The sequence below is a fragment of the Astatotilapia calliptera genome, chromosome 15 (genome assembly GCF_964374335.1).
Source record: "Astatotilapia calliptera chromosome 15, fAstCal68.1, whole genome shotgun sequence".
NCBI lineage: Eukaryota > Metazoa > Chordata > Actinopteri > Cichliformes > Cichlidae > Astatotilapia > Astatotilapia calliptera.
This window is the reverse complement of record NC_137436.1, coordinates 18,723,526-18,739,678: the sequence shown is the minus strand read 5'-3', so window position 1 is coordinate 18,739,678 and position 16,153 is coordinate 18,723,526. Positions and strand designations below refer to the sequence as shown.

At 43.2% G+C, this 16,153-nt stretch overlaps 2 protein-coding genes across 2 annotated transcripts; both read right to left on the bottom strand.

Annotated features, from left to right (window-relative positions):
• Positions 1-98: 98 nt before the first annotated feature.
• On the bottom strand, positions 99-10,699 carry lats1 (large tumor suppressor kinase 1). Its single transcript, XM_026142497.2, has 8 exons — positions 10,520-10,699; positions 9,571-10,011; positions 8,562-8,649; positions 4,714-6,029; positions 3,615-4,197; positions 2,792-2,974; positions 1,651-1,757; positions 99-1,567 (listed from the first exon to the last, which is right to left on the bottom strand). The coding sequence occupies exons 2-8, from the start codon at positions 9,898-9,900 to the stop codon at positions 1,058-1,060; spliced, it is 3,117 nt and encodes a 1,038-aa protein (XP_025998282.2). The 5' UTR covers positions 9,901-10,011; positions 10,520-10,699; the 3' UTR covers positions 99-1,057.
• An 838-nt stretch (positions 10,700-11,537) lies between these two features.
• Positions 11,538-15,753, bottom strand: nup43 (nucleoporin 43). The gene is made up of 8 exons (XM_026143214.2): positions 15,521-15,753; positions 15,070-15,192; positions 14,734-14,811; positions 13,182-13,344; positions 12,961-13,096; positions 12,708-12,859; positions 12,488-12,604; positions 11,538-11,974 (listed from the first exon to the last, which is right to left on the bottom strand). The coding sequence occupies exons 1-8, from the start codon at positions 15,638-15,640 to the stop codon at positions 11,745-11,747; spliced, it is 1,119 nt and encodes a 372-aa protein (XP_025998999.1). The 5' UTR covers positions 15,641-15,753; the 3' UTR covers positions 11,538-11,744.
• Between the last annotated feature and the right edge of the window lie 400 nt (positions 15,754-16,153).

The window sequence follows — 16,153 nt, the reverse complement described above, 5'->3', positions numbered from 1 at the left end:
TTTGTGCACCTGAAAATAGGGCTGCAGTGAGAAAAGAGAAGAAAAAAAAAGTCTGGCTAATGTTAACTAAAGCTAAAATGGGGCACTTTAAACTTAAAAAAGTTTTCTAACTTTTCATTTTATTGAATTTTCTTTTCACCAGTTACAAAACAAGCAGCTGTTGCTAGGTTAGGATCTAACAAAGCCTTAGACTCAAGTCACTCTTCTTTTATCCAACTGAGTGGCATCCCAAATATGACAAGAACCTACATCAATCAGCCACAACATTAACACCATCTGGTGAAGATGTGTCAAAGTAACGTCCAAACAGAAAAGCATAGTATCAACACCTGACTGGTTTTAATTTTTTGTCCCTGGTTTTGTACCTGGTTAGTGCATTTACCACCTCCCTCAATTCAATAAACGGTATCCCACCATGTAAGCTCTATTGACAGATACCTCGCAGCTATTCTCTTTGTGTGTGGATGCCTATCAGTACTCTGAGGTGCATTCCTGCTTGCGGCCATAACCGGTGCAAATACACCGAAGTAGCCTGTGCTGTACATGAACACAACAGGACATGACACAGACCGTTTACTGCGTGCATCTTAAAGTGTGTGTGTGTGTGTCTAGAGAGAGAGATCGAGAGAGCGCACTGTGTGAATGTAGGTTGTAGTGTAACAGTGCTTTATAAATAAAGTTGTGTGTCTAGCAAGAACCTCCCTCAGGTAACCAGGGTGCAGTGTGTTAATCCTGAGCCTCAGTGGTGCTGACAGGCAGGTTTTAAGTTTGGACAGAGCTGTTTTTAGAGTTTAAGCTCAGCTAACCGAATGATGGCCAGCTTCCTATGTAGCTCTGTTTGTCATCCTCCGACTCGTGGTAAGAAATCAAAGAATGACATTTCTTAAAGTGTTGAATTGTTCCTTTAGGTTGCGACTGTGGTTTTGTTGTTTGCTTTTAAAATAAACAGTCTGTTAATGTGACCAAACAAACATACTTCCTATGTTTCAAATGTGATGCCACTGAAAACCCCCTGCGTCTACTCATTATGTACAAGCGTGTCATCGGGCCTCGAGTGCTATACGTAGACCAGGTCTCGTCCCTGTAACGCCGAGGAGCTGGCGGCCTCTTGTGCGGCGCCCTCCGAGTCGGCCTCGTCCTCGTAGCCCTCGTACTCGATGGGCTTGGGGCAGCTGTACGGATGGCCGTTGTCGTCAAAGAAGCGCCGGAAGGTAAACTCGTAGAAGGCGTGCTCGGGGTGCTTTCCGTTGCGGAACCAACAGTTTAGCGTGTCGTTATGGCTGTCCTCGTCGTCGCCGTCGCTGCTCCACATTTTATCCGGGTCCACTGGATCGAAGTTGGAGGTGTCCGTGGAGTGGGCGATGGTGGGGATGTATGGTGCCACCTGCTGTCTGAGGTCGCTGGAGAAATCGATGCTTCTGAAGAAAGGATGGGCTTTGATTTCATCCGCGCCGTTCTTACCGAGGCGGTCCTCAGGGCCGCGGCACAGTTTAACGATGAGATCCGATGCCTCTGCGCTGAGCTTGGCCTGCGGGGGAATGTGCAGCGTGCTCTTCCAGTTTATCACCTAGTTCCAAAATTGAAAAACAACATGAAGCAAACAATGACCTGTGTAGATGCTTAGCATTTCACTGCAACTGCCTCGCATACCTTTAGCTGCGTCTCCAGGGGTGTGGTTGCTAAGAAAGGAGGCTGTCCAACAACCATTTCATACAAGATCACTCCTACACTCCACCAATCACAGAGCTGGGTGTATCCTGAAGAGGATTAAAGGAAATTTCACAACAATTTGGGGAGGATTCAGATCTGAAATACAGCTTTTATTCACACACACACACACACACACGATTTTTTTTTTTTTGAGAGACACTTTTATTCTACTCAATGTGTAATATAAATGGGGGTGGGGGAGCCAAAATAGTGTTTATTTCTATCCTGTAAAGCAACTTTTCTTTTTGTAACTTAACTCTTTTACTGATGGCTATTCAAAGGCAGCACACCTTTTTTTTTTTTAGCTCTGTGGTTTAATCACTGATCAGCTGTTTAAATAATAATCTGCAGACTAAAGCAAGTTAAACTTTACAGAATGAATCATAATTCATTCTGTAAACTTGTGTATAAATACACATAGCATCAAAGGGTGCGGTAGACCTTCTTATTGTCACAGACAGGATGATAAAATATACATTTGTTCTCACCTGTCGTGCAAGTGTTTATTTCCAGCAACTCTGTTACAGTGAGAGCTAATACACAGAACAGCGCATGAATTCATGAGAGAGAAAAGATGACCAGAGAGCTCGACAAAGAGACGGCAGAGGCACTAAAAAAAAACAAAAACAAAACAAAAAAAAAAAAAACACTATGCAGCCGTTACACGTAAACTCACGATGAGACTCCACTTTGCTCAAACAGCAGCTGGAAGTGGCCATTGGTACCCCTCGGCCTCCTGGCAGATGCACCCATGGTGTGAATTTCAAAAGTCCTACATCGGCTTGTTCTCAAGTTATTGCATTCATTTTCAGAAAACTTGACCTCTGACCTCTAACCCCGTGGTCTGGGTCACTGATTTGAAGTCAGCTGAGATTATTAGTAGAAATGCTTGTGGTATCAATTTCAAAATCCTAGGAAACTTCCTTCTGGAGTCATCGAATTCACAAACTTGGGTGACGACAATACCCTATATGTCATCCCTAATAGAGCTATATGTAGCCAACAATAATAGAAGCCTTCAAAAAAAACAAAAAACAAACAAACATTACATCAAAAATGTTGCCTGGATGCTACACTCTACCTGTTCGAAGCAGCACTTCTGGTGCGATATAGTTGGGTGTCCCCACGAGCGAATGGGCCAGACAACGCTGGTGCTGCCGGGCCTTTCTCCTTTCCAGAGGCTTCAGGCGGTCTGTACAGCGGCAGTTGGCTGGATCCTCCCATTCCTTACTGAAGTCCATGCTGTCCTGCCTCACGTGGTCCCCTGAAGAGAGGGTATGTGAACACAGTGATTTTTCTACTTTTTATATGTCAGCAGGTCAGATTGTTTTAGGCTCTGAACAGAAAGATTTTGATGACAATCATTAAAAGAAAGCTGAAAGATGCTATTCAGAACTTTCTGGTTTTCCCCTTTCTTTTAAATGACAGTCTGAGAGCTTAGTTTAAGACATGGGTGGGGGAACTCCCTGCAGGTTTCAGACCTCACCCTGGGTCAACACACCTGAATCAAATGATTAGCTCATTACCAGGCCTCTGGAGAACTTCAAGACATGTTGAGGAGGTAAGTTATCCATTTAAATCAGCTGTGTTCAAGGACACATCTAAAACCTGCAGGACACCAGCACTTGAAGCCTGGATTTCCCCACCCCTGGTTTAACAGGGTTACTTGTACATATGTACTTGGTTAATTTTTTGTCTGTTTTGTTTCAAATGCCTTGGTATTTCTTTGTGAAGCACTTTGTGATGTTTGTCTTGAAATGTGTTATACAAGTAAAAAGTTACTTAAATACATTGGGGCATTATATGAAATGACCGTGATGTTTAATATGACTATATCACTGTAGCAGTATGAATGTGGCATGACATGTCTACTATAAGCATGTAAAATTAAAATAAACTCTCACTGCTCTGGTAATACTTCGAGTCGTGGGTCCAGCGGAAACCAGTGCAAAGACCGAAGTCTGTCAGCTTTATGTGACCGTCTCTGTCTATGAGGATGTTGTCAGGCTTGATGTCTCGGTGGATGAAGCCCATCTTGTGGACGCTCTCCACAGCGCAGGTGAGCTCTGCGATGTAAAACTGAGCCAGCTCTTCTTTAAAGATGCCGAGTCTGATGAGAAGGCTCATCATGTCCCCTCCGGGGATGTACTCCATAACGAAGTACAGGTTGTCCTTATCTTGGAAAGAGTAGTAGAGACGCACTACCCACTCATTGTCGGCCTCTGCCAGAATGTCCCTCTCAGCCTTGACGTGAGCCACCTGGTTTCTCAGGAGCACGTCCTTCTTGCGGAGAGTCTTCATGGCGTACAGCGCTCCTGTGTCCTCTTTTCTGGCCAAGCAGACCTCGCCGAAGGCGCCGATGCCGAGGGTCTTGATCCGTTTGAACATGCACTTGTCCATCTTAGCTCGTTTTAACCGAATGTAGTTAGATTCCTTTTGACAGAGCATCATACGCATCTGCTCCTGGGCTTCTGAAGACAAACCCACCTGAACACATGGCAAAAGGAATAGTTATATAGAATGAATGAATATAAAATAAATAAACTACGAAAAACTGTAAGCATCAAGAGAAAGGGGACAAAAGAAAATGAAGGAAACCAGTGCAACATATCAAAATGCAATTGTGGTGATTACCAGAGTTAATCATTTTATTCCAAAGCAGAAATTCACAAGCAGTAAAGTGAAGGCTATGGGATAGCATGCATTTTATTCAGCTATAGGAGGCCATCTTGCTTTCATCAGAAGACACATTCAAAACACAAACACCAGATTCCCAATAATGTCACATGCCAGCAGAAATACCTTTACCTTTTAGATCAGCTGTTAGTGACAGCGAGGAGGGAAAAAAAGAAGAAAGAACAGCTGAGAAAAAACAGAACTGCATGAAAAAGATCAGAGACAAAGTCACAGGAGGACAAGAAGAAATAAAAAGTAGGAAAACAGTAAAAAGATGGAAGAATTGAGCAGCAACTGTTGTGAAAATGCTTCCACTGATGTTCTCACCCTTTGCATCTCATTTTCCAGTTGCTTCCTTCTGTGAATCCGCTGCTGGTGGTTCTTCAGGATGTTCTCTATGTGTTGCTCCATGAAGAACTTGAAGGCCTGTGGGGAATACAAATTGACTCTTCCCGACTCCCCTCTCCGCTCTTCGTCTTTCTTGTTGCGTCGGACCGGAACAGGCGATGTAGTGATTTGCTTCCTGTCCTCCTCTCTTGCTGCTCCACCCTCTGGGCTTTCTGATGGTTTTTCCCTCGAGCCGTCCCCCCGGCCGCTGCTCTCCTCATCAGCAGGATCCTCTCTGCCTGCACTGAGCCTGTTGGCCCCTGTGTCATACCCTGGTGGGCTGGGTGCAGCCTGCTGTTGGAGGAGGTGCTTAGGGTAAGGGGGAGGAGGTCCGTGATAGTCAGGTGCTTCAGATACGACCTGCGGGACTGTACCTGCGGGTTCTATGTAGGCAGGCGCAGCAGGAGGTGGTGCAACGTGCGGTTTCCATGGAGGATGTGTTGGAGCGACAGCAGTGTGCAGTTTGGCTTTCTGAACATGGGTGCTTTTCACCGGCAGAAGAATGGGAGTCGGTATGATGGCAGTGACTGTGGTGGCAGAGGGCTGTGAGCTGGTCGGGTGAGTAGATCCGGTTTTCAAAGAATTGGAGCGGACTGGCATATTATGTTGCCATGATGGAGAGCGGTCCTGGTTGCTGCCGTTGCCGGAGGAAGGTTGGGGTTGGCTGGACCTGGACTGAGGAAGACCAGAAAAGTACACCATCATGGACTGAGGGATATTCCCTCCATTGTGGTAAGAAGGCGAGGATGCAGGTCCTCCTGTCTGCTGATCAGTGGGACTGTGCCGGCTACTCTGGTTGACCGGGTACGGAGGAGGGGGATGTCTGCTGCCCCCTGTCACGTAGTCTGGCTGAGAGGAGCCACTCTGAGTCCAGCTAGGGGGAAAGGTGAACTTATTACCCCCAGAGCTTGGCATTATGATGGGCTGGTGGCCCATGGGCACTGGGCTGATCCCACGTTGATTCTGAGGTGCTGCGCTGTACCCATCAGGCCACGGCCCCTGGGGTACTGGAGAAATGCGTGGCACAAGGTAATCCATGTTTCCAGAGTACCGCTTTGTTGATGGGTTGCTGTCCCAGGATGACGCACAAGGCATGCCACCGCGGTTTGGTGGAGGTGTGACCCTCTGGTTGTTTGTAGGGTGGCCCTGTGGGAAGGCAGGAGGCGGTCCAGGGCTGTCGGATCGGTACATCATTCCTTCCTTAGAGCCCTTCCAGCTCGACCTCCTCAGGACAGCCGGCTGGATGTGAGAAGACTCTACAGACAGACACACTAAAGTTAAAGTCAAGCTGAAGGAAGAAAAAAGAAAGGATGACTGAAAACACGAAATTACTTTCAGAATCTCACAGCCTAAATAATTCAAAACAAAAAGGCCATCTAACACTAAACTTTCATAAGAGCAACTGTAAAACTCATCTTCTCAGTTGAAAAGGCAAAATTTTAATGCACACATACAGTGGGGCAAAAAAGTATTTAGTCAGCCACCGATTGTGCAAGTTCCCCCACTTAAAATGATGACAGAGGTCAGTAATTTGCACCAGAGGTACACTTCAACTGTGAGAGACAGAATGTGAAAAAAAAAAATCCATGAATCCACATGGTAGGATTTGTAAAGAATTTATTCGTAAATCAGGGTGGAAAATAAGTATTTGGTCACCTCAAACATGGAAAATCTCTGGCTCTCACAGACCTGTAACGTCTTCTGCAAGAAGCTTTTCTGTCCCCCACTCGTTACCTGTATGAATGGCACCTGTTTGAACTCATCATCTGTATAAAAGACACCTGTCCACAGCCTCAAACAGTCAGACTCCAAACTCCGCCATGGCCAAGACCAAAGAGCTTTCGAAGGACACCAGGAAAAGTATTGTAGACCTGCACCAGACTGGGAAGAGTGAATCTACAATAGGCAAGCAGCTTGGTGTGAAAAGATCAACTGTGGGAGCAATCATCAGAAAATGGAAGACATACAAGACCACTGATAATCTCCCTCGATCTGGGGCTCCACGCAAGATCTCATCCCGTGGGGTCAAAATGATCATGAGAACGGTGAGCAAAGATCCCAGAACCACACGGGGGGACCTGGTGAATGACCTGCAGAGAGCTGGGACCAAAGTAACAAAGGTCACCATCAGTAACACACTACAACGGCAGGGAATCAAATCCCGCAGTGCCAGACGTGTTCCGCTGCTGAAGCCAGTGCATGTCCAGGCCCGTCTGAAGTTTGCCAGAGAGCACATGGATGATACAGCAGAGGATTGGGAGAATGTCATGTGGTCAGATGAAACCAAAGTAGAACTTTTTGGTATAAACTCAACTCGTCGTGTTTGGAGGAAGAAGAATACTGAGTTGCATCCCAAGAACACCATACCTACTGTGAAGCATGGGGGTGGAAACATCATGCTATGGGGCTGTTTTTCTGCCAAGGGGACAGGACGACTGATCCGTGTTAAGGACAGAATGAATGGGGCCATGTATCGTGAGATTTTGAGCCAAAACCTCCTTCCATCAGTGAGAACTTTGAAGATGAAACGAGGCTGGGTCTTCCAACATGACAATGATCCAAAACACACCGCCCGGGCAACAAAGGAGTGGCTCCGTAAGAAGCATTTGAAAGTCCTGGAGTGGCCTAGCCAGTCTCCAGACCTCAACCCCATAGAAAATCTGTGGCGGGAGTTGAAAGTCCGTGTTGCTCGGCGACAGCCCCAAAACATCACTGCTCTCGAGAAGATCTGCATGGAGGAATGGGCCAAAATACCAGCTACTATGTGTGCAAACCTGGTAAAGACCTATAGTAAACGTTTGACCTCTGTTATTGCCAACAAAGGTTATGTTACAAAGTATTGAGTTGTATTTTTGTTATTGACCAAATACTTATTTTCCACCCTGATTTACGAATAAATTCTTTACAAATCCTACCATGTGGATTCATGGATTTTTTTTTCACATTCTGTCTCTCACAGTTGAAGTGTACCTCTGGTGCAAATTACTGACCTCTGTCATCATTTTAGGTGGGGGAACTTGCACAATCGGTGGCTGACTAAATACTTTTTTGCCCCACTGTATACTACTGGTAATATCTATACTGCTTCTGTGTTGTCAGTCCTTTTTTTGATCATACCGTCAGGAAAAGCCACTTCTCTCAGCCCATTTGAGGCATCTGAACCTTGCCTCAGTCACCTAACCAGATACTTTAACAATTTCAACAAATTATTCTGCTGCCTCAGATTCTCTTAGAGTGGATGGTTGACTTCCAAGTGGCTCTTTACCTTGCTTAACTGCGTGCTGCCTTTCTCCCTCAATGAACTCTTATGTCCCCTTTCAATTGATGGGTCACACCTTCAAAATGCCCTCAATTTCATAACTGTGTGAATGAACCTGGGAATCCTTTTGACACAAGTTTTATAAAGGATTTGTATTAAACATTTGTCAGTGACTCACACGCATCCTTTACTCCAGGGCATGGTGGATAAAGACTTGTAACTTGCATAAAGGAGAACTTTTAGGGTTTGCTTTTTGTAATAACTAGGCAATACAGACGCCCTATAAACTGCTTAGGTTACTAAACAAAGACAATATTTTCATCCTTAAAATGTGTCACAACCACCACTCAGAATAAAAACCAAAAACCTTCCAGTCAACTTTTTCCATTCAGTGATGCAGTGACTCATGCTGTGTGTCAACAGCATAGTTATTTCTTAAAGCAAATGTCCCAAATCCCTCAAACAATACTGAGGCTGGATGGATGATAAAACAGGAGAAGCAACATATAATCCCAGAGGACTGACATACCTGGGGGTTTGAGGCCTGCAGAGCTGGGGTTGGAAACAACCTTACCCATGTAGTCTGTAGCCGGCCCTACACCGTGACTGATGCTTGGCTTAAGAGGGAAAAAGAAATTGAACACAAAAAAATTAGAACTGAGCAATTAAAGAGGAATAAGACACAAATTGGCCTACAGTGACATCTTTAATTCACTGTTTTGTTCTGTCCAAAAGTTGAATAGCAATCTATAAACAAACACAGAAAATCCTCCTGTACTGATACTACAGAGACAAGAACAAAGGCAAAAAAAACATAAGAGCAAAGACTTGTGTTGACTGATGATGAGGTGGAACTAAAACCACAGACTGGGAGTAGTTGGAAAGAGAACATGGTGACATATTAGATCTGCATCTAGAGCATTTCCAGAGTAAGTTGTGGAAATGGAATGACTACCATGAAAAAAAAAGAAAAAAAAAAAGTTCTTCATTTCTAACTTGTGCCAAGTCACACAACCGGCAGCATTTTCAGGCGCCTGTCCTTAACTTTGAGTAATCCTACTAACACAAAAACAACAAGCAGACAAACAGAACCAGTCACACAACCTCTTTAACTCCAGGGCTTATTAATTATGGCAAAAATCATAATCACAGGTGCTTTAGTTAATACTGACATCACAAATAGTAGTTTTATGTCAGTTATCTTATTTTAATGGCCTGTGAAAGCCAAAATTGTAGCTTAAATTAACAAATTTACATTAACTATGACATACTTTGACTAAAGCACTACATACCAAATTCATATCTGGATTGCACGCACTTACTCAAAACAAGTTGTAAATGCCAACTGAGAAACAAATTCTTTACCCTGAACTGTACAAGCTTGTAATTCCACTTTGCATGCCTCTCATTTTCTAAATAATTCCACTCAAAACAATCTGTTCCCAGCGATTACCCTCAATTACAGAGACATGCACAGAACGCCATACCTCCACAATCATTCAAAACAACCCCTAACGATATCTAAAAACATTCCTCACCTCCTCGAGCCCTGCAAAACGGGGTTCTCGCTGCAAGCCTGAAGTGTTGGGCTCATTTTTAAAAGGCATGAGGGCCTCGCGGATCTCCTGTAAGGTTTTGTGGTGAGGGTTTTTGGGGTTGTTGCTGCGCCCCAGTTGCCTTGAATCCTCTTGGAGCATCTTCCCTTGTGCACCAGTGTCCACTTTAGGTGGGTCTGACGGTTTCGACAGGTTGCGCAGGCTGTTCCGTATTTCCTGCAGCATCTGTTGGCTGTTGCCACTGTAGTTCGTGACGGGAAACGTTTTGGGTCTCCTCTGCCGGTATCCTTCGGGTTTCTCCCCTCTTTTCATGTACGAGCATGTAGGATGACGATGAAGAGGGATGAAGAGGATTTCACCAGTCCAGAGTTGAAGTGATAGCACAGGATCTTGGATGTCTGAGCTCACATCTGCATGCTGCAGCTGGGAAAATATAGAGTGGATGTTATCCTTGAGAATGTGAGTGTAGTACTTTACAGATAAACATAAAATATGGGAATTAGTAGTAGCCAATAGCTGAAACAGAACTGGATCTCGTTGCTTTTTATTTTGTTTACAAGCTAAACTATGGTGTATAAAACTTAAACCTTCAGACGAAACAGTTTTCCATTATAAATCAATAACTCACCCACTTGCTAGCGCTGTTAGCACTGTTCGCTAACAGAGTGCTGCTCTAACGCGAATGATCCTGCGTCAGGTACTAACATAAAATGCCAAATACATCCGACAAATTCGCCATTAAAATCACAACTACCTAACGATCCGTAAGCTTCAGCCATCGTAAGTTTTCTCTGCGTTAAATCCAGCAGCTCAGCAGTGCCTCCGCGGCCTGTGTGCTAAAGGCATCCATTTGCTTCTAGGCTAATTCAACAACAGGATGCGAACTAGCCTGTTAGCTCGAAGCACAACTAACAACAGTTAAACAACTTACCAGAACCCTCAGCTGCCGTTTTTCCGCCACAATTTCCTTCTTTAAATGGGTAAAGACTATTGCTTGACGTTCCTCGGTGACAAGGACGCAGTTTTACTCAAAACGTCTTTGTTGTGTCGTGCTGGCTAGTCGTGTAGGATTCCTGGGATGTCTGAATGACAAGTACAACAGCTCCAAGCTATAAATAAAGCTAACGAAGAATACTTCCGTTTTCCAAAATAAAATTTCGTTAACGTAAAAGAGCTTTTTTTTCTTCAATTGAGTTTAATTTCCCAGTGTATGGAAGTTCGTTTAAACCACTGAAGAAAAAAGCCTGTAAGTCAAAATTTCGCGTTATTATCTTGAAATTTAGATTTAATAACTTGACTTATTGATTACTGACGCCAAATTTCGATACTTATCAATAGATTAAAATTTTTAGATACGCAACTCGAAATTCTGAGATAATCACTCCAAATATCATGGCATTATCTATTTATTTATTATAACTAAGTAATTATTTATCGATTTTGCTTTTTGTTTGTTTCTTTTAGGTTTAGTACGTTTTTATTGGCTTGGGTATTCGTTTGAGGTTTCCTTTTATTTTAGCACAGGGGTACTTGACATGGGAAAGATTTAAGATGGCCTGAAAACCCATTGCAATACACACACAACATTCTGCAAATAAATTTTGGAGCCATGTAAAAATAGTTTTAGTAACCCTTAATTTAGGAGTGTTAAATATAGTGAGCCAGCAAAAGACAACCGAGTCTACTGGACACCTTTGGAAGATGTGAAGGAGGGCATACATTTCGGACTTAACTATATTTTCATAAATTTTAAATACATATTTGAGTAGGAACTTTAACTTTTAAAGCAGGCCTGGAAATAGCCCTGGGAAAACAGTAATCTAGATGCTGAGATAGAGCTGAAGTTGATCTTCTAAGAAGGTAATGAAAAGATGAGTGATTAACTTTCAATTTCTGTATTTATTAATAAATGGAAAAGAGAGAAAACAGCTCAAATGAGTCTTGAAACATTTCTATTAAGTATTTTTATTTTATAACTGTATTAAACGTCATCTGTACAAAAACCATTGTTGGGTTGAACTATTCTGCCCGTGATGAAAAAGACAAATAAACAAATAAAGCTAACAGTCCAGTATTTTACACCTCCTGTATGACCCTCAAGCTGACACCAAATGAACATCTTCATCCACATCCACTCTGAGGCACTAACATCGCTTTTAAACCGGGACCTGTCTGTTGACAAAAATAGCCTCTCCATCAGTGCCGCACACGAGACACGGACCGAGCACGTCCAGGCTGTTGACAGACAGCGTCTGGCTGGGCAGCATGTGAGTCGTCTCCAGGCGGCCTTTGCTGGAGTCTCCACTTAGCCAGGCGCTGATCAGGGGCTGCTTTCCTCCGGCTGGAGCCATTGCACTGCGGGAGACCATGCTGCTGTTTCTGCCCCCTAAAAATACAAAAACACTTATTACATTATGAACATAGAGGAATTAATACTATACTATATTTTATTGAGGAATAGTTTCCCAAGGAAATTTACAGGCCAACTTGTTAACTCCTGGCTGATTGAGTGTGAGACAGTGAACAGTACTAGGTGTAACTCTTGCCATTTTTACAGGTGTTCCACAAGGATCTATTCTTGGTCCTCTTTTATTTGCTCTGTACATAAACGACAAAGCAAAATGGGATGTCTACCAGCCTAAAGGTTGATGGCTCAGTCCCTGGCTACTCCAGTTTGCATGCTGAAGTATCCTTGGGCAAGATACCGAACCGTGAATTGCCCCCGATGTACCAATTGGAGTGTGTGTGTGTGCACAAATATTAGACAAGGTGCTTAGGTATAGGAAAAAGGCACATGTATGGATGTGTCTGTGTGATTCAAAAAGTCATTCTGAAGGAAATTAAATTAGTTGGAAAATAGTGTAAAAACAATCATATTTATGCCATAAAACTGACTTGCCTTGTAAGAAGGAAGGCATGTCTGAATGGGAGGATGTCTCCCAGTGCAGCAGCGAGCCATCCTCTGAACATGTGAACAGGTGATCTGGGTTGGTTGGGTGGAAGTGGACCTCCCACACTGTCAGGAAAACCAAAGACAGACGTATGAAACCATTATTTACACGCACAACATCTTTTAAATTTCAGTTTTAATACATCTTCCCACAATAAGCCGACTTTACTTTCAGCTGTGTGTGCCTCCATCAGTGAGAAGGGTGTGTTGCCTTGTCTCACATCCCACACACAGAGCATGCCATCCTGGCCTCCTGTGGCCACGATGTGCTGCTGGTTCGGATGTCTGTCCACGCAGTGTAAAGGAACTCGATCCCCTGACCTGGATGAACAGAAACCAACTCATCAGACTTGCTTATAATTGAAATAAACAGGAAGGAGAAAACAAAAAACTTTTAAGAATGCATTTTTTAGAGCTCTTACAGGGACAGAATCTGTGACGGTGAGTTGCTTTGCTGTCTGAAGTCCCACAGTTTGAGCTGACCGATTGAGTTCACCGTCAAAATCTCTGTGGTCCTCAGATAAGTCACCGCATGGATTGTGCTGCTGTCGGCATTCTCTATCAAAGGTTAAACAGTCCAAGAAAGATCTTAGTTTCAACTTGTTTCACACAACTTAAAAATAACTCTGCTTCTTGAGCTCACCGATGACTCGAACCACTCCCTCCTGGTCAGCTCTGAAGACGACGATCCTGCCATCTTCACCCACTGTAACAATCTCCGGGCTGCTGCAGACGACGCCGGTGCAGGGGGCGTTGTCACAGGGATAACGATGTGCTCTCGCCCAGAGCTGAGACACTGAAATGGTCTGTAGGCAAGAGAATTGAAATGAAGTGAATCCAATGAATCCAATCCCACTGAGCAGTCTCTCATTCCCCTCCTGAATAAGGCTTCACTAAAACCTATTATAATTTAGTTTGATGACACGGCGGAGGTTCTCACCATATGTAAGGAGTTATAGCTGTACCACTGTAGTTTCTTGGTTGAATCTTTGTGTTTAGTATTTTACACACAAATGTCTGGTTGCATACTTTTATTGTGAAGACGCTGACGAAAGTCTACACTTTGTTATCTCTAGTCAAGGGTTAAGAGTGAGGTCCAGTTCAGTTTACTGGTCTATTCTGGTTCGTTACAACATATTCCTGTTTTGCACAAGACTGACTTTAAAGATCATTACAAAGCAATTATACAACAGTTTTAATTTCCTGATATTTTAGTTTAAATATATTTCGTTTAAAAATAAAAGCTCAGAGTAGAATCACTGCTGCTTTGTGTCGATCTGATCAGGATCATTTCGGAGGTTTTCGCGGCACGCACGACCGGGAGGGGACCCTGGGATAGACCCAAAACCCGCGGGCCGCTTTGTTAGGTACACCTGTTCAAGCGCTTGCTACAACAAAAAGATTTAACCTGCCAGTCACATGGCTGCAACTCAGTGCATGTATGTAATCATGGTCACGACGACCTCCTGAAGTTCAAACTGATTATCAGAAAGGGAAAGAAAGGTGATTTAAGTTACTTTAACATGGCGTGGTTGTCATGGTGTCAGACAGGCTAGTTTGAATATTTCAGAAACTGCTGGTCTACTGGCATTTTCCTACACAACCATCTCTAGGGTTTAAAGAGTATGGTCTTAAAAAGATAAAATGTCCAGTGAATTACTGTCAGCTGAAGACAGGAAACCGAGGCTACAGTACACATGGGCTCAACAAAACTGGGCAACAGAGGACTGGGAAAAACATCACCTATTCTGATGAGTCTCAATTTTGGCTGCAGCATGCACAAGTTAAGGTCAGAATTTGGTGTAAAGAATGCAAAAGCAGACAGAGCCATCCTTCCTTGTATCAACAGGTCAAGCTGCTGGCTGAGTAATGGTCTCCAAAGTCACCAGATCTCAACTCAATGATACAAGAGAATTAGATCATGGATGGCCAGCTTGGAGTCAGCAAGGTGTGTATTAACAAATAGACTATTAAGTGTATCCCACCTGCACCAGGAGTACCTCAGGATCCACTAAGAGGAACTCAAAAGCACTGGTAGAGAAGAACACATTTGAAATAACATGCTTAGCATGTTTCCTCCACTATCCAATATTGGATTATTTGAAGATGATGGATGGATTGGCTTTCTTCAATCTGGAGAACAAAGGTCATATCAAGCTCAACACGAGGCATCCATAAAACATGACATACAGCACCTGGCTGTTCTGGTGGTGTCGAAAGATGGTGACGGCTCCTGTTGATGATGCTGTAACTATTCTGTCCTGGTCCAAAAACTGCAAATACATGAAGGAAAACGGATCAGCCTTATTGTTGAAGTTGTTAGTTCCACAAATGGGAAGGATAAGACTAAATGTTCTGCAAAAATAAAAAGGTATTTTTATATACATGAGCGTGGTTTTAGTAAGACTAAGACATCACAATAAAAGCCTAAAACAGTGATTTGAGTGCAAAGTAAAAAATAAAACGATTCACAACACCACAGCAGTTTTTAGACCTGGCTAATGAGCTACACATCGCAGTGAGTGGCTTACCTGGAGGTCAAGAACATCTCCATCATGCTTGTGTTCACATAAAAGCTGCGGGTCTCCTTCAAACCCATCTTCCATACCAGTGCTTAAATTACTCCCAATGGACCAAATAGAAATCCTGTTGTCCTGTGTGAGACACATTTGAGCTGGCTAAGTTAAATTTGAACACGTCTTAGTCATTATAGATAACTGGCACGTATCAGTAAGTATCCTACTGTCTCCGTGAATTTGGAAAAATACCTGCCTTACTGTTGGAAAAAAAATGTTCATCTATTACATTTATGTGGAGAAAGATGGCCGATATGTCACATTGTTGTTTATTACATGTCTTAAATTGTACTCTTATCGTCACAGCGTTTACAAGTCAGCCAAAGAGCAAAACACTTAAAATTCCGTTATTTTGCAAAGAAGTTTGGCGGGAGGTCCATTTTTTTTAAAGTGTCAACATGCCAACCTCGTTGTCCCATGAGCCCGTCGCAAAGATTTCTGGCAGTTGCAGATCCGAATGTGACACTGGCCGCCATTTCGTTTTGCTGATTTTCTGGGATACGTATTTAGCGTTTATACTCTCCATGGAACCAGATTCCTGCGTAAAATTAACGATCAACTACTGATGTTAGCTTAGCAATCATGGGTAAAACCAGAGCAAGGTACGCGCCTGCTGTCAAAGAACTAATTGACCGGAGAACTGCTACTCTTTGTATATCCGGTCTCATAGGGGGCGCTGGCGAGATGTTTCAGAACAAATGGGGCTCTAAGAAGCTCTAAATAAAAATGTAAATTTCGTTGGGTAAGCATTTTTCTTCTGGCAGACTTCATCATATTAGAGAGGATTAAAATGATAATTATGTCTATTGCAATAAAATGTTCTTCTGTAAGTTTTAGGGATTTCAAAGGTCTGTGAGCTACATTGCAGGTAGCTGCCATTTTGACTCCAGGCATGATAGTTTCCCTAAGAAATTCCAAACAGCATTAAAAAATATTTTATTTATTTTGAAAATATTATCGATGCGTATTTGCAAAAAATAGAAAAATATCTCCGCATTATTGTCTGGAAGAAGAGGTACATTCTTATTGTATCTAATTA